The sequence below is a fragment of the Colletotrichum navitas genome (assembly GCF_030913465.1).
Source record: "Colletotrichum navitas strain CBS 125086 chromosome Unknown LY79scaffold_45, whole genome shotgun sequence".
Classification (NCBI taxonomy): Eukaryota; Fungi; Ascomycota; class Sordariomycetes; order Glomerellales; family Glomerellaceae; genus Colletotrichum; species Colletotrichum navitas.
The window spans coordinates 24,586-45,325 of record NW_026850591.1 but is presented as its reverse complement, the minus strand read 5'-3'; the positions used below and the strand labels follow the sequence as shown (position 1 = coordinate 45,325).

The window sequence follows — 20,740 nt, the reverse complement described above, 5'->3', positions numbered from 1 at the left end:
AGTAGGTAAAGCAGGTACTCAGGTACCATTCATTCCCCACTCTGAAGAGCGAGCGAGCGACCTGCACCGCCACACCCACCATCCACCATCCGCCACACCAGCCACACTCCCTGCAAAGACCGTCTTGTATGTCCAAATGGACGATAACCATCAGCTCGGATAGCTTTTGTTTCCATGTACTCATCTGCAATCGTCTATAGTCTATACTTCTCCACCTCGACCGCCTCCTTCAGCCTCTCCTCGATCCGCGCAATCACCTCGGCATCGTACAGGTCCTCCAGCTTGGCATCGTCCTTCTTGAGGTACTCCTTCTCGTGGCGGAGGGCCTCGTCGCGCGTCATGCAGACCAGGTCGCGAAACCGGACGTTGGACCACTTCTGCTCCTCGGCGCCCTCGCCGATCCGCAGCTTCGTCGGGCCCTCGGGCCGCCTCCACCGCACGAGCACGAGCCTGTTGATGAGGCCCGTCACGGCGCTGCGCCCCTTCCACAGCTCCTCCGTCAGGAACGCCGCGTCGCCGAGCGAGACGGGGATGCGGAGGCCCTTGGACTCCTCGATGCCGTACCGGTGGTGGACGATCCTCGTCTCGGAGCCCTGCACAAACGCCACGATGTCCGTGTACAGCTTGTCGCGGTTCTTCGCCGGGACGTAGTCGAGGGGGTAACCTGGGGGCGCGTTGTTGGTCAGTCTGATCAGGAAAAAAGAGTGAAAAGAAAAGGAAAAAAAAGTCACAACGCCCATTACGGGGTTTTTTCTTTTTTTTCTTACCGGAGATGCTGAGAATGACGTGGTTCGCGGCGACGTAGCCAAAGACGGCGGGCATGGTGCCCAGGACGGGAAGGATTCGCACTCGGAACGTGGGCAGGACGCTGAGATCGCCGACGGTGCCCTTCTTGAACTCCTCCTCGGACAGCGGCAGCAGGGCGGCCTTGCCCTCGCCGGCCACCTCGGTAGAGTAGACGACGGGGATTCCGCCAGTGACGCCCTGCAGCTTCAGCTTCCTGCGGGTGGCTCTCGATAGCCCGTCGTCTGTGCTGGCCCCGATATCACCCACGTTCACACGGGTCGGGTCGCCCTTGGCGCCGGCACCCATGCTGGAAATGACGGGCATGTTATGGTCGTGGCAGTACTTGAGCAGGGCAACCTTGGTGTCAATGTTGTCGATGGCATCGACGACGTAGTCGGGCTTCTGCCCGTCCCCGCCCCAGGGGGCGAGGAGCTGCTCGGCGACGGCGCCTTCGAACTTTTGGTTCTTGAGCTCGTACTTGACCCAGGGGGCGATGGCGATGAGGCGGCGGTAGAGACACTGGACCTTGGCGATGCCGACGTCGGCGAGCGTGGCCACGGCGTGCCGGTTGAGCGAGCTGAGGGTGACCTGGTCAAAATCGATGAGGCGCAGCTTGGAGACGCCGGAGCGGGCAAGAGCGGCGGTACAGTGTGAGCCGACGCCGCCGCAGCCGACGACGATGACGAACGAGTTGCGCAGCTTTTGCAGACCCTCGTCCTTCAGGAACACCCTGTTGCGGGCCAGCTGCTCCAGGATGAGCTCCTCGTCAAAGTCGCCGGCCTGCGCCCTCCTCGCGAGAGCCTGGTTGCGAGCATCCTCCTTGTCGATAGGGGGCGACGCAGCGCCGAAGTGGGTGAGCTGCAATAGTTTAGTCCATGGTCGGAATTGGGCGCGCGGACGAAGGGGGGGAGGGGGGGACTTGACGCACATTTGCAGCTTCCACAGAAGACGACGGGATGGACCTTTTCAAGTGCTCGATGCGTTCCTTTCTTTCGAATGCTTGGTATCCGAAAATGAGACATGCCACCGTCGCGCCTGACAATACCGCCGTGGCAGCTAGTTGTGCATGCGGACTCGATGCCGCTTTGGAGAAGAACGAAGACATATTCAACCTCGCCTGTTCATCGTGGAGAGGGGATAAATCAAGAGGCTACAAATCAGAGCAGGAGATATATATGGTGAGTAACCGTCAACTTGGCCAGTCTTACACATACATACAACACTCACGGGACTCTCTCTCACAAACAATATAAAAAAAACGGGCCTCAGTCGCAAAATCGGGGTTGCGCCATCGCCGGCGGTCAAAGGTCAACGGGGGAAAGGTAAAGAAGAAAAAGATAGTTAAAATAAAATAAAAATAAAAGGTTGACAAGGTGAGTGGCCAATCAGCAGCCGTGAACCCGACTTGAAGCGGAACAACCACCCACCGACTGCTCCGACCGCCGCCAATTCTGTCCCCCCACAGCGGCACCGAAATCTTTTGGTGGCCCAATTAGCAGCTCCCACCCCCCAACCCCCCCGGTCCTCAAGCTTCGAGCTCACCGAACACACCCAAACTGCATCATCATCCGCACAACAAAAGGCGTCCCGCGACCTCGAGATCCAAAGGTGCACAAACTACGAGAAAAAACCGCGCAGATACATGAATACACCAAACACGTAATCGAGAATCCCCCCCCACCCGGGCCGCCCCTCGCAGCCACGATGCGCCAGCGCCTAGCCCTCCGCCGGATCCTCCTCCAGAGGCTCTTCCGGCTCCAGACCACACGGCCCTTCACGAGCAACACCACACCCCTCGCCTCGCGCGGCCGGCCGCAGCTCCCCTTCCTGTCGATCCCCGTCGCCTCCCCGCGGCACCCCCGCGTCCGCTACTTCACGACCGAGAAGAAGCGCTGGCTCCGCTACGAGGGCCGCCTGTTCCTCCGCTACAACGTCTCCATCTGGGGCGGCGCCCTGTGCGTCCTCGGCATCGTCTTCCTGCTGAACCAGGAGGCCCTGGAGAAGGAGCACCCGACGCCCCACGAGTGGTCCCTCCTGACGCGCATCGGCGTGCGCGGCGCCAAGCACGCCGCAAAGGGCAGCCAGAGCCGCGACGTGGACTGGGTCGAGGTCCTCGTGTCGTGCCGGGAGATGCTCAAGAGGCTCGAGGACCCCGCCGGCGACGGCGCCGGCATCCGCGAGCTCCTGGACGAGCCGCTGTCCATCGAAGGCGTCGGCGCCGCCGGCAAGGACCTGTCCGCCAAGAGCGAGAACTGGAGGCGGGGCTACTACGAGGTGCTGATGCTCCTGGCCCAGGCCTCGGAGCAGCTCGACGGCTGGGTCAGGGACAGGAAGAGCAAGTTCGTCTTCCCGGCCGAGGTCGTCATCGGCCCTTCGAACCCGCGCCCGAAACCCATCCCGGCCGGCGCCCAGAGCGCCCCCAAGGAGGAGGACTGCGAGCCCGCCTGCGAGCCCGCCGACAACCACTACCTGCGCATCCTCACCACCAGGGGCTTCACGAACCGCCAGAAGATGGACGCCGCCCTGCGCTACGCCTCCTTCCTCGACTACAAGAACCTGCCCGACGCCGCCGAGAAGATGTACCAGTGGGCGCTGTCCCTGGCGACCGAGGAGGGCACGGCGCCGTCCGGCCCGCCGCCCCGGGTCGACCCCCGCACCTACACCCTCGTCAACGACAAGCTGTCGTCGCCGCCGCCGTCCGAGAACCTGCTGACCGTCCTCACCTCCATCGCCCTGCACAAGGCCCGCGCCGGAGACGTCGGCGCCGCCCTGCCCATCTTCGTCTCCGTCCTCCGCGCCCGCCGCGCCCTCCCGCAGACGCCCGCCGCCGGCCAGGAGCGCCCCTCCGACGCCCGCCCCGCCACCCTCTGGCAGCGCGTCTGGGACCTCGCCCGCCCGCCCACGTACCCGCCGCCGCCCGACGACGGCTCCCGCCCCCCCTGGCGGCACCCCCGCGAGCTCTGCGAGGAAGCCGGGCTCAACCTGTACATCGGCGAGATCCTCTACGCCGCCGATGACGGCGGACGCAGGCCGAACCGCGAGGAGGGCCTCGTGTGGACGCGCGACGCCGTCGACCTCGCCGAGGAGCAGCTCCGCGCCATCGGCCCGTCGGGCGGCGACGGCGAGGCCCGGCGCACGTGCCGCGAGTGCCTCAGCACGGGGCTTCAGAACTGGTCGACCATGGTCGCGAGGCTGGCCCGGGAGGAGGAGGCGGAGAAGGAGGCGAAGAAGGCCAAGGCAAAGGCGGGTCCCGTCAGATCCGCCTTTGGCTTCTGGAGCGAGGCCAAGACCACCGCCGCCGCCGACGACGACGACGACGGCGACGAGGGCAGGTGGGCGGCGGAGGAGAAGGTCGTCAACGAGAGGGTGCGGCGGACGAGGGAGCTATTGGTGCAGGTCGAGCCGCCCGCCGCTGGACTGGCCTCTCTGCTCAAGGTGTAAAAAGGAAAAGAAAAGAAAAGAGGGAAAATGTGTATGGAGTTGCTGTATCTCCCGGGCGTCAATGTTGCGGTAGGAGCGGCAAGACTTGTATAATACTGTTCATATTTCAGGGGGTGGGGGTAATGATACCAGATGAATACCTTCACGTCCACATGCGACAAGCCCACTCAGTACTGCGGATTGAAGAGTGTCTGCCTGCATCATGTGCAAAAAGGGGAACGCCGTATTCCCCGGCGACTTGGATACTAGGCGTTCTGAAGACAGCAGGGGGACGACAGGAAGCAGCGACTAGTACGGATTTTTTTACTTTCTTTCTTTCTTTCTTTCTTTCTCTGTTTTTGTGTGTGTGTGTGTGTGTGTGTGTGTGTGTGTGTGTTTATTTTGTTTTTGTTGCTACCGCCAACCCCCTGCGCATTGCTGATTATGGACATGGCATCGGATAGACGAATGCGTTTGTCAGCGTGTATTCTGGTTCCAACGAGTTCTTGTATATGGAAGCCCAAACTCGTGGTATGGCCAAGGTCGTACAGAGGCATCCGACTCTCTCGTCAGACCCCCGAGGCCAATTTCCCCACTTGCACGGAGATACAACATGGACGATGGCGAAGAGAATGCTTTCTTTGAATGGCCACTACACTCGCATCCCTCTCCAGGCTGTCCGGACCATGTCCAGTCAGGACCATTCCCCTACGTACGAGATGGCTACTCACGCGAATATCCCGTGTCCGACTCTTCCCAGGGTCTACTCGTTATCCCCTTCGCTGTGATCCGTAGCCCGACTCTTCGCAATCTCCCGAATACCCTCCAAAACGGTGCAATGTTCATGGTCCTCGTATGTCGTGGCATATCCGAGGCTCGGCCTCGCGAACTCGGGCAATCTCTCCCAGGTCTCGTCGAAGCCACCGGCGGCCCACTCCTCCTCGGTCGGCACGCGCGGATCGACGGCCACAACCGCCGGGTGTCGGTAACCCTGACCCGCGAGGGCAACTTCCTGAATCCAGTCGAGGATCGGGGCTCGGCTGGTGATAAACATGCGCTCGACGTAGTGCTCCTCGCCGGAGCTGAAGACGGTGCAGCCGTGCTGGGTGAAGGAGGCAGTGTTGGGGTTGCCGCCGGGCTGGGCGAGGGGCGTGAGGGCGGGTGTCTCGTCCGTGATGTACGCCCGGGCGCGGCGGGGAAGGAACTCCTTGAGCGGCTCGTGGGAGAGCTCGTCGATGGCGGTCGTGCTGCCGAGGAGCGATAACGTGTTGATCCGGTGTCCGAGAACGGACCAAGTGTCCGGGCTGTCGAGGGCCCTGGTTACGTGGTCGGCGCCCAGGCCGATACCGACGATGTCGAGGCGGGCGCTCGAGGGAACGAGCGCGGGGAGAGCCTCGTCAAGGACGTATCGAACATGCGCCTCGGGGGTCTCGTTCTTGCTGATCGAGTGAAGCTTCGGGTTGAACGCGCGGCCGTGATGAACCATGCTCTTTTGCGGCACGGCATGGGCGGAAGTAGGGCTCAGGGCCTTCTTTCCCTCCGGCCACCACCAGAGCTCGCCCGTGTTGGCTAGAATGATGCCGGGCGGGGACGGAGCAGAGGCGGACGACGTCTGGCGGGCGATCTCCTGGACGACCGAGACCATGGAGCCCTTGTTGATGCCGCCAGGGCCGTTGGCGACCCGGAGGGCCAAGATACCGAGGTCTTGGCTAGGCTCGCCGAAGACGATGATGACCCGCGACGCCGTGGACAAGTCCGCACTGGTGAAAATTGGCACATGGGGCGATGTCGGCTGGGCGCCAATGGGAAGAAGAACCTTTTTCATGCCTTCCTTTTCGAGTCGGTCGTGGACGATATCGCGAATAGCTTCTATTGGGAGTCAGCGACCAAGGACGAACAAACGGAGACAACTGATTGGTTCCTACCGTTGAAGTGGAAGCGCTGGCGATCGTTGACCCGGCCATTCTTGGTGAGGTAGTACTTGAAGTAGTAATTGGGGTTCTCGATGTTGCGAATCTCGTCTTGGTCGTTGACGAAGTAGCTGCGAGTGTTAGTTTTCCCAACTCTGGACGAGACGAGAGGGAAGACTTGCCCGAGGTCCTTGAGGTTGGATGGGAACATAGGGTCCTCGGGGAGACCAGACCAGCGACGGCGGAACATAGTGGCTTGCGAATGAGATGGTGGTGTTGACGGAGGTAGGAGGTTGAAGGTAGATGAGAAGAAATGTGCCCCTGCTTTCTTCAGAAAGAACTCGATCAAGGCATAGGCAAACGGGTATGAGCGAATGAAAGTGAGGCGCACAACGAGACGGAAGAAGACATGATATGAATCACAAGACAAAGAGGGCAAGAACGCATGGTCGTCCCGTCTCTTTCTGCCTTGTATCGAACACTGGGGCCTCTTCCAACCCAACTTACAGCTGATTGGAGATGTTGTACATTCTCTTCTTGGTGTTATATATTTGTACAAATCTTGATGGTGGCTCGCATGCGACCAAACTCCTAAACCCAATCCGTCTATGAGCGCCTGAGCACGCAGACGTCTCCCGCCCTCCGGAAGAGCGTGCCAAACACTTTGTATTGTACAGTGACACTCCCACGCCGTACTGCTCTGTATCGTCCTCCCTCCCACGCACCTCTTTACCAACTGGCCTTCTTGACACCGGGCAGGTTGCCCTCGTACGCTTGCATACGGAAGTTGAACTAGGACCGAATGTTAGAACACGGAATTGGAGCCCCCGACGGGAATGCCTCGTTGACATACCCTCGACATCTTGAATTCGCGGAGAACACCCCTGGACTTGCCGCCCAAGATGCAGCGGTTGCGGATCTGCGTCGGCCGGGTGTAGCAGTGCATCTGGCCCAGCTGGAGCTGCGCCTCGGCGCGCACACGCGGAGGGAGCGTCGTGTTCCGAATGATGTAGCGGAGAGCCTGTCTGTCGTGGGGTGGGTTGCCTTTGTCAGTCTTTTGGTCTGCGCAGCGTCTCACGGCGTGGGTGGTTTCTGTCTGCGCTGGCTCACCTTTCGGGTTCGTGCTCCATGAAGACCTGACGCTTCGTGTGGTCACGAATCGTCCGGATGTTGATGAAACAGCCCAGATCGAGCTTCTTGGCGCGGAACATTGACATTTTGGCGGTGGTGGTGGCGGAATTGGGCTGGGATGTCACTGGTCGTGTCATCAAAAAGTCGAGCTTCGAAGCTCGAATTCAAGTTCGCGACGGTCACGTGGCGCCTTATCTTATCGGCCCGCTCACCGAGCCCACCAGGCCCAACTCATCCATCTGAGGCCCGAATATCATCAAACAGTGTGAAGCAGCTCCGCTACCGTCCATGTTCGGGACAAGCAGTAATTAGACCAATTTGATGCGTATGGTATGATTCCGCTCCAAGTTGGCGACAAATATCATTTTTGGTATTCGATTAACCGTAAGCCATCCTAGAACGCCGGCCGTCATCACAGGGCCATGACTGAACTCCCAACGTTGAAATATGATACAGCAGCCGTGCAGCGTTCCAAAAGCGAGCATTTTCCCTCCGGAAAATATTGAGGCAGTGATTATCGTACGCGGAAAGCCAGCGTACGACTTGGCTGCTATAATTGGTCCAGCAGCTTCTGCCGCCGCCTGTTGATCAGCTCCTCCTGCACCTCTTCCAGCGTCGGCAACTCCCAGCCCTTTCCATCCCCCGTGTCGCCCGGCAATGGCTCCCAGTCGGGCGGCGGCTGCTGCTTGCCTGTCTTGGCCATGTGCTCGAACGCTTCCTCTTCCTTGGCTAGCTCGTACGCGAGCAGTTCCTGATCCTCCTCGTCTGGTGCGTAGCCGTAGTAGGCGGCGTCGACCTGTTTCCGCAAGTCGTCTCTCGTTTCCAGGGGCTTCTCGTCCGTCGCCTTGGCCTTGGCCGCTTCGAATAGCTCTTTGACGCCGGGGAGGTCTCTCGCTCGTCCAAAGTAGCGGTACCCCTTGCCGCCTCCCGGTATCTCTCGGCCTTGCTCGTCGTAAATCTTGCCGCCCCCGCGCATGTAGTTCGGACCGCCGAGGTTTCGTATTTGCACCTCCCACATGTACTTCTCCCGCATGAGCTTGTTGATCTCGTCGTTGAGGTCGCGGATCTGATAGTCGCTCAGTGCCGTGTCTTGGATTTTGGAGACCTTGCGCGAGATCTCCTTCAGCACCTGGCCACGCCATTTTTCGCAAGAGGGTATCGAGTCGACTTCGGTGATGACTCTCGGTCGCCTTGTCCGGCCGATGTCGATGATGCCCAGGTCTGCTGCTTGTGCTTCGCGGAAGCGAAAGAGCATGCTCTGCGCCTTTTCCGAATTTCGCGCCTGCACATGTTAGCTGATTTGGCACCCTGGAAACGAGTCCACCATGTACTTACCATTTTGAGAGCTCTAGAGACCGAGAGGGCGGTCGGGCTTCCAGGGAGTAGAGTCGACGTCGGCCGCGGAGGTGGAAAGTCGCACGGCGGGAGGGCCTTTGCAATCTTCAGAAAGCTTTCGGCTGTTAATGTCGCGCGCGCGCCGGCACAGACCTCCCTTTCCCTTTCCCCCCCACACATCCAATCAGCCACACGCCTCCAACGGGGAACCTACCCACCGAGGTACGTACCCTGCGTGCTCTGTCTGCTCTGTACAGCTAACACAACGCAACGCAACGCAACGCAACGCACCCTTTGCGCTGCCACCTTCAGAGTGACGTGCGAGCTTCCTTCACACACTTTCGGAGCTGTCCATCTCCACGACAAGCTCAGAACCCCAACCCCCCAAGTCACAATGCGCCTTACGACGCTGCTCATTGCAGCTTCATCGCTCGTCGGCGCCGTCTTCGTCGATGAGGTTGGCGATATCGATTACCACCACGAACTCCTCGGCGTCCCCCAGGTCGAAACCACTCTGTTCCACAAGCCCCGGCGCGACGACAAGGCCTCTCTGCTCTATACCCTCAGCGATGTCGGCGTGCTCGGTGCTGTCAACCCTAGCAATGGCGCTGTCGTTTGGCGCCAATTCCTGACGGGAGATATCACGTATGGCGGCGGACACTTGCGGGCGGCCGAGGGCGAGGACTGGGTTGTATCAGCGTACGGCAACTCGGTGCATGCCTGGAACGCCTTGTCGGGAAGGAACGCTTGGTGGATAGACTTTGAGGGTGAGATCCGGGATCTCGAGGTGATGGAGCTGACGGAGAACGGACGCAAGGATGTCCTGGCGCTCTTTGAGGACGCCGACGGCACTACTGTCCTGAGAAGGATTAACGGGGGCGACGGCAGCGTGGTTTGGGAGTTCAAGGACCCGAGCAACACCACCCCGCTCCAGGTTTCGAACAACATCGAGAAGATCTTCGTGGTCAGCCTCTACGGTGCCCAAGGCATGTGGGGTGTGCGCGTGTCTGTCCACGACACTCTCACTGGCAAGCGTGTCGACGACATCAACCTCGGCAGCAAGGGCGACGTAGCAGACAAGAAGGACGTCATGTTTGTGGGCGCCAACTCAGCATCCCCCATTGTCGCCTGGCTCGACAGCGACCACACGAAGCTCAAGGTCAACGTTTTGGGCACAAAGTCGAAGCAGGAATTCGCTCTGCCGTTTCCCCAGACGCTGGACGTCGCCATCCATGCCCCGCACCACCTCAACGCCGAGCCGCACTTTCTTGTCCATAGCAGATCCGCCGACAGCCACAAGGGCGAAGTGTACCACGTCAACATCAAGAACAACGCAGTCACCAAGCACCATGAGCTGCCCGTGCTTCCGGGTCCGGGCGCGTTCTCGACTAGCTCGGATGGCGCCAACGTTTGGTTCACTCGCATCACCCAGGAGGAAGTCGTTCTGACAGCTTCGAGCTCCCACGCTGTCCTCGGAAAGTGGGCCTTCAAGGAAGGCTCAGAGAGCGTCACCGCCATCCACGCCGTTTCCGAGGTCATCAAGAAGGCCGCCGACAATTTCGCCGTTCGCTGTGCCGCAGTCACCACCTTGGACGACTGGGTCCTTGTCCGCAACGGAGAGCAGGCCTGGATCCGTCCCGAGGGCCTCACCGGCGGTGTTGCCGCTGCCTTCGCCGAGATCCCCGAGAGCGAGGATCTGGCCAAGACCCTCGAGGCCGAGGCCCACGACAACGTCGTGTCCGCCTACATTCACCGTCTCAAGCGTCACTTTGACGACCTCGCTTACCTGCCCGACTACCTCGCCTCGATCCCCCAACGTCTGGTCAGCAGCATCACGGGAGCCGAACTCTCTTCCAAGACGGAAGGTCTCGCCCGCGATGCCTTTGGCTTCAACAAGATTGCCGTTCTGGTCACCCGGCGTGGCAAGCTCTTTGGCCTTGACATTGGCAAGCATGGAAAGGTCATCTGGAAGCTTCACGCCGCTCAGATCCCCTCATGGGATGCATGGGATGTTCAGGGCATCTTTGTCGAGGATGCAAAGACCCAAGTCACAGTGCGAGGCTACTTCGGAGAGTATGTCGTTGCCAAAACCGACACCGGAAAGCTGGTCGATTCCATGCCCCAAGGCTCCTGGGTCCAAACACAATCTGCCGTCGTCGTCGACAGCGCATCCGGCCAGTGGCTTGCCCCTGTCGGGTACGGCGGCGCCATCGGCGATGTTCCTGCTGAATGGGCGCCGACGCAGACCGTTGTCGTTCGCGGCCTGAAGGGCGAACTCAAGGGCCTGACCTACATCATCGAGGATGGCACCGGGAAGGAACAGGTCGCTTGGGAGTTTTCTCCCCCTACTGGATACGAAATCGTCAACGTCGCAACACGGCCCGCCCACGACCCGATTGCGTCCATCGGCCGCGTTCTCGGTGACAGGAGGGTCAAGTACAAGTACCTGAACCCCAACACCATCGTCGTCTCTGCGTACAATGCCGCCAAGACGACCCTCAACGTCTACCTCGTTGACTCGGTCTCGGGTCTGCTTCTTCACACCGCCACTCACGAGGGGGTTGATGGCACCAAGGACGTTGAGTGCACACTGGCTGAGAACTGGTTCGCGTGCACATTCTTTGGCGAGTACGCCCTCAAGGACGATGCGGGTCAGCCTCTTTCCGGCCAAACCCTCAAGGGTTACCAAATCGTCGTTTCCGACCTGTACGAGAGCGAATACCCCGACGACCGAGGCCCGCTGGGGGATGCTGCAAACTTCTCGTCAACCGAGCCCGTTGATACTCCGACCGGCCCCCCACTCCCGTCGGTGATCAGCCAAGCTTGGATCCTCTCTGCTCCCATTGCTGCCCTGGCCGTCACCCAGACGCGCCAGGGCATCACCAGCCGTCACGTCCTCGGCTATCTGCCCCAGTCCCACGCCATTGCCGGGCTTCCGCGCCAGCTGCTCGAGCCGCGCCGGCCCGTGGGGCGTGACCCGACACCCGCCGAGATGGAAGCCGAGGGCCTGGTCAGGTACCACCCGGTCCTGGAGATCGACCCTAGACAGGTCATCACCCACCAGCGCGACGTCATCGGTGTCAAGAAGATCATCACCTCGCCCACCGTCGTGGAGAGCACCAGTTTGGTCTTGGCGTACGGTGTCGATGTGTTTGGCAGCCGCGTCGCCCCCAGCTTCACCTTCGACATCCTCGGCAAAGGCTTCAACAAGATCAGCCTCATCTCGACCGTCCTCGCACTCACCGCCGGTGTTGCGGTGCTGGGTCCCATTGTAAGTACCTCTTCCGCCTGAAGAGGGCCGACCTCCTACTAACGACGACTGCAGGTGCGCAAGAAGCAGACAAACATGCGTTGGGCGTAGAAAAGCAGAGCATATGATAGAAATGAAGTAATTGAATTCGAGTTCATGCAACGTCTCTGACGGGGAACCTTGTTCCGCGCCTCGTGTTGGTGTTTTGGACAATAATGGACGAGACAGGCCCGTGGCTGCTGCCACCGAACGGGACGTTACTGTCCCTCTGCGTGCGTTGTGACATGGTCGATATCGACCCTGCACTGTCTCTAGCTTGATCTTGTCCGCCAGGTTGGCATTGATCGTAGAATCATGTGGACTGGCGACCAGGGCCGCGTTCCTCGACACATCAAACACCGCACCGCCCTCGTCGTGGCACCGCCAATAAGGAGGAGTGTCTTTCGTCCTGTCGAGTTCGAACTTGACGATACAGTTCAAGGAGCTTAACTTTGCCACGGTCTCGAAGACCAATGCCTTTGGGGTAGTTACAGACATCTCACGCGAGTGGAGCGGGGGAGGGGGGCTACTAATGTTTGCAGGAGTGCGGTGTTTGCCCGCTATGGCGACCCGGACGTTCGAGAGACCACCTATACCGAGACCTGCGCGTGGCCTGGGCATCAGCGACGGTGAGGATTCTAGTGGTCACATTGGAGAAACGGGCCGAGAGGCCAGGATTCGGGGATGGGTCATGTGGGTTGTGAGGAGGAGTACGGTTAAGACGGGTGGCCGGATTTTCCTTCGATTCAGCAACTTGGTGAAGCTTTGAATTCGTGCTGCCAAGGATCGACAGCGGCGTGTAGACTCGGTCGCGACGGGTTGGGAGGAGGATGACGGAGGGCGAGTGGAGTGGAACTACACGAGGGTAAAGAGAGGGAGCGTCGGTCTTCATGGCGAGCCGATTTAACCGAATGGGCTCTGTTGATATTATCTTCAACCACAACGGCACACAATTGAGAGGCTTTCGAGTGACACCCCAGCTTTCCGGTCCCAAGTCTGAAGAATGTAGGAGCACAATGAACGCCTAGTCTCTTTACGTCTTCATGGCTGGACGGACCACCCAGCAATTTGCAAGTGACTAGCGGTTGTTCCAAACCACGACCCAACCGTTCCTGTAAACATGCTGCCGGTGTCTGAGTTCCAGGCCTGACAGATATGTCGTTGACTCGAGGCCTCTCACCGAGAAAGTTCCCATCGTCACAGCCCTTCATGCGGAGAGAGAGAGAGAGAGAGAGAGAGAGAGAGAGAGAGAGATAGCGGTATTCAGACGTGTTTACATGATGACGATTGCCTTCTTGGGACAGATAATGGACTCGTTCACAGCGGAGACGGAGAAGAGCCGCGATCAGATTAGATCCCCCTCCTGAACTGCCAAACACCGGGCCGTCGCCCGGCCGAACTCTGTTGCCATCCGGTTAACCCTTTCACACCACAAGACATCAGACCAACACGCCACGACGACCCCGGCACTACGTAGGGCGGTAACCCACATCAGACGGTTGGTGCAGCCACGTCGAGCAGCAGGGATGTCACATGTGTCAGTAGCCTTAACGATGTGGTGTCCGGCCGCCGAAGAAGGCGTCCTACACTCCACATCCCGGCCCCCCTACACTTTCGGGGTCTTGTTGCTGTTTTTGTTGTTGTTGTCGTTGTCAGTACCCGTAGTGATGCAACTGATGACAACATATCGAGCGAAAGGCAAGGCTTTGCGGTGTAGCCTTTTCGTGGCAAGGCAACCCCCCCCCCCCCCCCCCCCCCCTCCCCTCGTTCAACAACGAGGCCCTGGCCGATGTCAAGGTTTCCCACAAACAAACAAACGTTGTAGAAAAACTCTGCCCGGGCAAAGGCCTCGTTTGGAAATCGGTAAAAACGAAAACGCCCTGCTGACTGCGAGCTTCCGCGGCTGGACGGCCTTCTTTGGGACCTAGTCGAGGCGGAAAGCAGGCGCCTGGATGCACTTTTCTCTGATTCCCACTCTTGTGACCCGTAGAGCACCCCCCCCCCCCCCCCCTTCTCCATCGACAATGTCTTTAATACTGCAGCTCAGCGGATGCCTTACTGCGGCTATCCACTAGACCAGGACCAACTGTACGGTCCTTGTGTGTACCGCTGTCACGCGTACTATGGCCAGCCCTGTCCTCCACGGCCGGGCAAAGCATATACCTACACGTGGGCGGGGCGGGAGCATCAGGCCGAAAACCGGCGGTGACAAGCCGCTTTATCTCATTGTTTTGAGCCGAAAAGGGCGGACGGTGGGGGGGGGCTTGCATTGTCTGGCATGCATTCTGTGATGTCGGTGCCGCGGACGCATGGGCTTTCCCAAAGGAGAGACCCCGACGCCGGCAAAGGATTGTATTTTTTTTATTTATTTCAATTCTAAAAGAGGGCGCAACAATAAGACACGGAAAGATGATTGTATTCATCTCGAGGAACTAGAGGGGTAAGAGAGGGAAGGTAGAGATTGTCGGGTCTGCCCTGGTCAATGTTTGCTTACACCGCTCGTTTGTTTGTTCCGTTTCCCCCCCCCTCTTCCTCTTCCTCTTTCCAATTTTTTTTTTTTTCGATGAAGAGGGCTGGAAAACTGTTGCTGCTGCTGCAGGAAGTTTAAGCCGTCTGCGGTCTAGCAAACATCAGATATGCAGAATCCAAGAATAAACGGTTCCCCGTAGCCTAACGCCCGCACCGGCGCCCCGGGGCTTGAAGTCGGTCAAGTTCCTCACCGCCCCCCCATCAAAGACGCGAGGTTATTTTCCTTTCTTTTCCTTCCTGCACAGCGCGTCTCTTTCCTCGAACGCCCTGCCCTCCTCTGAAGAGGACGTTCACCGATAACTCGGTAAAGTAAGATAGACTCGACATATACACAATAGCCCCTCCCCCAGCTTCCGAGCGCAGGTGCCGAGAACCTTGCGCCGCCCTGGTAATGGGACCCCGGGAGTCCGAGACTTTGGGCTTCCGTCCTTGGGTTACATCCACAAGGCAACGACGCTTGGGGATCCATCTCCTCTTGGCTGTTTGGAATCATGAAGCAGCAACATATGCCTTACGGTTAGCACAAAAGAAAAGAACAAAAGTTTCTCGTGGAACTCCAGCCCCGACAACGGCTGATCGTTGACCTCGATCAACGCCTTACGTCTGACGGCGCACTCGGGGAGGCTGGGACCGAGTGCGTGTACGACACCGACAAGGTCACCTGCCATAGCGTGTTCATCTCCGTTGTCCTGGTCAACAAAACAAGCCCCCCCATGTGGCGTTTTGAGTTTCGCAAAGGCGGCAGATTCATGAGATTTGTACGCCTCTGCTGCCTATGTGGGGGATGACAAGGGACCCCTCAAGTTCATGCCGTGGCCGTAGCCGTGTCACCGATGCATGTCTCAGCGCTTTTGCCGTAACGTCGAGTAAGAATGCGCGCTTTCTTCGAGCAACGTCGGACCTCCTCTGTACGACGGATCTGATCCGATATCGATCACGACCGGCATTTTACTTGTTATATTTCACAGTGGGGGGGAACCGATGAGGCTGAAACAGAATGATACGTAGAAATCTGGAATAGATAATGGCCGCTTTTCTTCTTCGTCTTCTTCTTCTTCTCTGCTGAACCAGGAGCGCGTAGAGACAGAAGAGGATTCGAGACGAACCCGTAGGACCTGCAGAAAAGGACCCGCAAGAGGAAGCTGTTGCCTGGATGGAGCGTGTTCCGCAAAAAAAGAGTTCCCCGCCGTGACGCTCACCGTCTCAATATTACTGATCCGAGACCTGCGACTCCTTCGTAGGCATCCTTACCCATCGGTGCCTCACCTTTTGTTGGGGGTGTTGCTTCTCGCTGTCTCATCGTGGGGCGCTGGAAGGATATGTAGATGGTGCGAGGCGTGGAATCTTAGGCGTTGCCTTGTTCGTCGATCGTCGTCGTCGGTGTCGAGGCCGCCTGCCATCGTGTATTCATTTCGCGGGCCAGACGGCAGATCTGCCCTGGGAAGCGGGGATGGACAAGGACTATCCTGGGGCCTTGGATGAGCCTTACGGACTACGGATAGACTACCCGCTAAAGATCACTTCCCTGTGACGCGCCTGAGAATAGTTTCCCGCGGCCTCGTTCAAATGCGAGATCGGCCGCCCGAGCTGGCCTCTAGCAATCGGCCTGCTGGGGAAACGGGTACGGCCAATGAGAACGGGGATATGCGGCTAATGCTCCTTCGTTTCATTCGGCAGACCCCTAGTGCCTTCCTCCCCCTGGCCGGCCATGGCTTCGCATGAGCACTCCAAGAAACCAAGTCGAATGGGACACCGGGTGAGCCATACATGCCATTGGCTCTGGCCGGCCATCAGCATGGATGGTTTTGGTCAAAAATGATAGACGCGCGGGGCGCCGGAAAGCAGGCCTTGCGACGCGGGTAATAGACGTGCACATCCGCAGATGCATCCTAACAAAGACGCGTCAGTAGGCCGGCCGCTCGTCTCGAGCTAAGAGATCACAAGAGCCCAGCAACCCAACCAGGAGGCTGGCTAGCTCCTACAGCCATGAAATTGAAGATTTTGACAGCCCTGTTTTTCCGCATTTGAGATGCCTGGATATGTCTCCGATACGGGCCACGACGGTGCTCCGTTTCGATCCCTCGCCTGCGAGGCCCCGAATGGCGGGATGCCACGACTGCGAATGGAGAGACTGCATCGAAACAGAGCCCACTATTAATGAATGTAGCCCAGCTCTGGACCCCCAATGAAGGGACGTTGACGCCCAAGAATATAAGTCCACAGGGCGTAAGTGGAGCACGCCATGCGTCAAGGCAGCCATCGCATCCTCTCGGGTCGCAGCAATGTGACGATATGACGCCGCCGGGCTGTATCTGAGGCTGGACGGCGGTGCAGGACGAGGCGATCTCTGCAGTCGACTCTTCCTCGCGTGGCGCGCCGGGACGATGTGACCCGTAACCGTCACCTTGTGACCAAAGTCCCGAGCTTGGGAGAGACGAAAAGCTTGTCGGGCGGCATTGCTCTTTAACCGCGTTTGATGTGCGAAACCTGGGCTCGATGTTGCCCAAGACCGGGGGACGTACGCGCCTCAGTTCCGGGGCAGGCTCGAATGTCGTCTCAGAAAGTTGTGAAACATCGGTCAGGCTTTTTTGTGCGACCGAAGCCAGACCAAAAGTGGGAAAGCCGGTGTGGACTACCTACCCACTTAGGGAGTTTCGCTCGGAGGAAACGGGCGTGACAAACGCGACGACCCGAAAATGAGAAACCACGTCCAGGGATCGCCGATGGCTGTCCCGGCTCGTCCGGTTCTGCTGGCAATGACGGACCGAGCATGCCGCAAGCCCCCTCGGCATCATCGGCACCCCCACCCCTCCCCGTCTTCTCGGGCCGTCCTGTGTGATCCACCCGATCGACGTTGTCGGGCTTGGTCATTCTCCTGCCACCAGCCGGCCGTTTCCTCGTTAGTCACCGCGTTTATGAAGCCCCCAGTATAAAAAAGTGTGTATCAAACACAATAAAGGGGAAGGGGGGCGGGGGGAGGATGCGAGCTGCTGCCTTATTCAGGGGTCTGACAAATACGAGGCGGCTGGACTGAAGTCTGCGGCGTCCCTTGATGCCTGCAAATCATAGCATTACCTTGACGACTTGGGCCTATAGAGGTGAATATCTGTGATAATTAATGCAAGGGGCGTTGGAGGCGAGAAAAGAAAGCAATGAAACCCCCTGGCATGCATAAAGCATCGGCCTACGGTACACGCCGTGCTTACTCGTGCGGAAAGGGAGTCCAATGTGCCAATATTGCAAAAAAGGCAACTCAATAGTGACCTCAACCGGAGCGTCGTTGGTGCGACAGGAGGACACTTCAAGCGAGTGGGAGCCAATAAAGGGGGATGATGTTTTTGAAAATAAACAAGGCGGGCCAACGGCCGCTGGTCGATTGCATTTACCACGGCTGCCGAGCCGCAAAAGGACAACTCGCAAACAAGACTGCCGCAAGTACGGGCGCCGAAGCCTTGTTTTTCTTTTGGTCGCATAACCAAGACCGGGAAGAAGAGCGGCCGACGCCCTCCCTTTTTGATAGACCAAGCAACGGTGCACGATGCCCCCCTCTTCCCCTGCTGAATGTTTGAGGCAGCCAAACACAATAGCCTTGGCTGGGCAATCTCCCATTGATATCCAATTGAAACTTCAATGGAAGGGAGGAAGATGGCCCCGAAGCAGGAAGGGATTTCCAGATCCAGGCCGAGTTGTTGGTGGCCTTGTAAGGCAAAGGCAAGACAATCAATTTTGAAAAGGCCGGTGACGCCTCGCCCATACGACAGGAAGCAGCTATCCCCGTGTCGGTGTTGGTGGTGCCCCCTAGACGGCAGGCTGCCGGGGAGGCTGCATCATCAGGCGGAAATACGAAAAGACACTTGTCAATCGATGGCCATCCGGCGAGGGCGTTGGTGATGTCTGTTAGGGGGGGGGGGGGGGGGGGGGGGGGGGGGGGGGCGCACGCGCAAGACTTGATGGAAATAGTGAAAATAGTCGCACTTGCGCAGGCTACACTGGCTAGTCGCGTGGCGCCTTGTCGGGGGGGTTCGTCGTTTGCTAGCGCTCGGCTACAACGTGCCGCCGTCCCGGCCCCGGTGATTACACCAGGGCCTGGCTACATAGTACGGGATTCTCTTGACAAAGCGCGTGGCGGGCGTATTGCTGCCTTTTTCTAGCCGAAATGAGCATCTGCCCGCCGCGCGCGTGTTGCTTTAGAGAAACTGGCTTCCGGTCTCGGGATAGGCTCACCGACGATCACGAGCCAACGGTCCTAATGTGACGGGTGGCTGCGCATCTCCCAAGGCCGTGATCCAACACGAAGAGGCGTCGTCTCGGGGAACGTGCCGTGGGGTTGCCTCTTGTTGCCTCCTGGGAAAAAGCCGGTCGTTGGCCACGGTCGGGAGATTGCTGCGTGACGAGCGCGAGGCTTCCACAGGTTGCGCGTCGTAGCCTGGATCCAGAAACCGGGTGATTGTGGTGAGACGTGCGTAAGGTGACACCGGAGATGAAGAAGAACGATAGATAAAAATAAAAAAATAAAAAATAAAAAAAAGGCAAACAGTTCAGGCTAGATATTCTCGATACCCGTGGTGCCACTGACATGGTCCTGAATTCTTCATCGGTAGCCTAGGTGAGGCGGGATAGGCAGACACGAAGGGAGAATGAATGTTGGCCCATAAAGATAAGGAATGAGTGGTTCCGTCATCTAACATGAAAATTCTGACCATGCTTTGAGAGGCAAACCGGATGCTGAACGAGTGGTATGATTGATGATGGTTGGAACTTGAGCCAATGTCGACTGTTGATTCAAAGCAAAGTTGGCAGGTGAGACACGTGGGGAAACATATGGGTCCGCAGATATGCACAATACGTACCTAAGGCATACACGCAAGGTATCCACTTTTTCTTTTTCCGATCACCGACCTCACCGAAGACGAGTGAGGAAGGTACTGACTGTATGGGATATTGGCTTCCTTTTCATTATCGGCACGTGCCTACTCCTCTACGGCGGGAACGCATTCAACCTACCTCCATATCCTTCGACGAATTCGACGAATGCAAATTGACAGACATTGACTATGAGAAAAATAGCTTGTATTATTTGGAATTCGGAAAATGTCTGCTTGCTCTTTCTTATTCGTGCCATTCTCTTTTCTAGGGGTGTAGATCTGTTTGTTCTTCGATACATACCGACAGACTCACAACAACTTTCTCACCAGTTCCGCCATTTGCTTTGCTTCCATGCAAGTCAGGCCTGTAGAGTAGTGGGCTCCAGAACTGCCATCAAACCCATTGTTAGCTGGCATGATACCTACACCGTGTTGCCCTGCCGAGCTTATGTATTGTTATGTAACTGTAAGGCCCTATCAAGAAAAGAAGAACCGCCTTGGCCACGTGTCTTAGTAGAAAATCGCCCATGTTCTAGAATCAAATGACCGAAAATGCCATAACCATAGAGCAGCCATTGTGTAGTAGACATGGTTCTGGAAAGTGACGACAGCATCGACCAAGTGCAATCGGACACGCTCATCACTCCCGTGGTTGTCCCGAGAATTGAACCTGAGTCATACTAGACTGGCGTTCATTCCGAACGATATTACACGTGTAGCATATGCTTGGCGAATATGCAAAACCAGGCATCAGTAATCGTTTGGATTTCAGGACTGAGGCCCAATGCATTAGTGATGCGTTGCCAACGGTGCAGCTCAGGAAACCGCCAAAATCACTTCGCGACTCCATGTGCCAGTCGGATTGTATGGATTCAGTACGTGGGCCAGGGTTTTATTAACAATCTATATCAGTGCGAGGATGCTGATATGCCTAACTAAAAACGGGCAAAGTAGGTGTACGGTTTCGAATGATGACGAACAGCAAATCTCTGGCGTGATTTTTCTTTTTCAAAGTATCAAAAGTACTCGAAAAACCCCTCCCGATCGTGCTGGAACGTCGAGCAAGCAACTGAAACCAGAACCATACACCACAGAAAGAAGGAAATCGCAATGCGCTGCCTCTGGTCGACGCAAGTCCCCAGGCAGAAGCCGTGGTGAACTTTCCGCCTCCACAATTCCACAAGAGGATTTGAGGCCTTCAGGTCCACCCATTCGATGACGAGTGCTATTCTGCCTGGAGCCGGGCGAAATTCACGAGGGTTGAACATTTCTACACTCGCCGAGGCGCAAAATAGGGTGTCGTCGCTTGTAACGTCGTTGATGACCTGGTGAGATGTAAGACTGCCTCAGGAGGCTCATCTTTTCCGCCACCAACAGATGCATCCGACCTTCCCGTAACTGTCCCTTCTCAGATATGAATCCCCGAACACGGCTGACCGTTACCCACTTGCTGTCCAGTTGCCTAGCGGTGACCC

At 57.9% G+C, this 20,740-nt stretch overlaps 9 protein-coding genes across 9 annotated transcripts; 3 read left to right on the top strand and 6 right to left on the bottom strand.

Moving 5' to 3' along the window:
• Positions 1-194: 194 nt before the first annotated feature.
• LY79DRAFT_591536 (ThiF family protein) lies at positions 195-1,891 on the bottom strand (the record flags this gene model as incomplete). The annotated part of the gene is made up of 3 exons (XM_060561288.1): positions 195-664; positions 768-1,644; positions 1,715-1,891. 3 exons carry the CDS (start codon positions 1,889-1,891, stop codon positions 195-197), a joined length of 1,524 nt encoding a protein of 507 aa, XP_060412336.1.
• A 599-nt stretch (positions 1,892-2,490) lies between these two features.
• LY79DRAFT_581109 (uncharacterized protein) lies at positions 2,491-4,227 on the top strand (the record flags this gene model as incomplete). The annotated part of the gene is made up of 1 exon (XM_060560173.1): positions 2,491-4,227. The coding sequence occupies one exon, from the start codon at positions 2,491-2,493 to the stop codon at positions 4,225-4,227; it is 1,737 nt and encodes a 578-aa protein (XP_060412335.1).
• Positions 4,228-4,969: 742 nt separating this feature from the next.
• LY79DRAFT_671092 (Arb2 domain-containing protein) lies at positions 4,970-6,366 on the bottom strand (the record flags this gene model as incomplete). The annotated part of the gene is made up of 2 exons (XM_060563869.1): positions 4,970-6,075; positions 6,132-6,366. 2 exons carry the CDS (start codon positions 6,364-6,366, stop codon positions 4,970-4,972), a joined length of 1,341 nt encoding a protein of 446 aa, XP_060412334.1.
• A 479-nt stretch (positions 6,367-6,845) lies between these two features.
• Positions 6,846-7,333, bottom strand: LY79DRAFT_518971 (ribosomal protein S14p/S29e; the record flags this gene model as incomplete). Its single annotated transcript, XM_060555084.1, has 3 exons — positions 6,846-6,908; positions 6,970-7,141; positions 7,227-7,333. The coding sequence occupies 3 exons, from the start codon at positions 7,331-7,333 to the stop codon at positions 6,846-6,848; spliced, it is 342 nt and encodes a 113-aa protein (XP_060412333.1).
• Positions 7,334-7,373: 40 nt separating this feature from the next.
• On the bottom strand, positions 7,374-8,903 carry LY79DRAFT_558740 (Isy1-like splicing family protein). Its single transcript, XM_060558205.1, has 2 exons — positions 8,583-8,903; positions 7,374-8,529 (listed from the first exon to the last, which is right to left on the bottom strand). Exons 1-2 carry the CDS (start codon positions 8,760-8,762, stop codon positions 7,798-7,800), a joined length of 912 nt encoding a protein of 303 aa, XP_060412332.1. The 5' UTR covers positions 8,763-8,903; the 3' UTR covers positions 7,374-7,797.
• On the top strand, positions 8,786-11,994 carry LY79DRAFT_558738 (uncharacterized protein). The gene is made up of 2 exons (XM_060558204.1): positions 8,786-11,853; positions 11,908-11,994. Exons 1-2 carry the CDS (start codon positions 8,977-8,979, stop codon positions 11,941-11,943), a joined length of 2,913 nt encoding a protein of 970 aa, XP_060412331.1. The 5' UTR covers positions 8,786-8,976; the 3' UTR covers positions 11,944-11,994.
• A 4,235-nt stretch (positions 11,995-16,229) lies between these two features.
• On the bottom strand, positions 16,230-17,380 carry LY79DRAFT_269799 (uncharacterized protein). Its single transcript, XM_060552008.1, has 2 exons — positions 17,041-17,380; positions 16,230-16,955 (listed from the first exon to the last, which is right to left on the bottom strand). The coding sequence occupies exons 1-2, from the start codon at positions 17,269-17,271 to the stop codon at positions 16,338-16,340; spliced, it is 849 nt and encodes a 282-aa protein (XP_060412330.1). The 5' UTR covers positions 17,272-17,380; the 3' UTR covers positions 16,230-16,337.
• On the bottom strand, positions 17,381-18,306 carry LY79DRAFT_269753 (uncharacterized protein). Its single transcript, XM_060552007.1, has one exon. It carries the CDS (start codon positions 18,007-18,009, stop codon positions 17,491-17,493), a length of 519 nt encoding a protein of 172 aa, XP_060412329.1. The 5' UTR covers positions 18,010-18,306; the 3' UTR covers positions 17,381-17,490.
• Positions 18,307-18,323: 17 nt separating this feature from the next.
• LY79DRAFT_558729 (uncharacterized protein) lies at positions 18,324-18,894 on the top strand. Its single transcript, XM_060558203.1, has one exon. It carries the CDS (start codon positions 18,351-18,353, stop codon positions 18,549-18,551), a length of 201 nt encoding a protein of 66 aa, XP_060412328.1. The 5' UTR covers positions 18,324-18,350; the 3' UTR covers positions 18,552-18,894.
• The last annotated feature ends 1,846 nt before the right edge of the window (positions 18,895-20,740 follow it).

Coding starts and splice junctions, on each gene's coding strand:
- LY79DRAFT_558740 (XM_060558205.1), bottom strand. CDS start 8,762: ATGTGTGGGGGGGAAAGGGAAAGGGAGGTCTGTGCCGGCGCGCGCGCG. Junction 8,530..8,582: donor TCTCTAGAGCTCTCAAAATG/GTAAGTACATGG, acceptor TAACATGTGCAG/GCGCGAAATTCGGAAAAGGC.
- LY79DRAFT_558738 (XM_060558204.1), top strand. CDS start 8,977: ATGCGCCTTACGACGCTGCTCATTGCAGCTTCATCGCTCGTCGGCGCC. Junction 11,854..11,907: donor TTGCGGTGCTGGGTCCCATT/GTAAGTACCTCT, acceptor CGACGACTGCAG/GTGCGCAAGAAGCAGACAAA.
- LY79DRAFT_269799 (XM_060552008.1), bottom strand. CDS start 17,271: ATGACCAAGCCCGACAACGTCGATCGGGTGGATCACACAGGACGGCCC. Junction 16,956..17,040: donor GAGCGAAACTCCCTAAGTGG/GTAGGTAGTCCA, acceptor CAACTTTCTGAG/ACGACATTCGAGCCTGCCCC.
- LY79DRAFT_269753 (XM_060552007.1), bottom strand. CDS start 18,009: ATGGGAGATTGCCCAGCCAAGGCTATTGTGTTTGGCTGCCTCAAACAT.
- LY79DRAFT_558729 (XM_060558203.1), top strand. CDS start 18,351: ATGGAAATAGTGAAAATAGTCGCACTTGCGCAGGCTACACTGGCTAGT.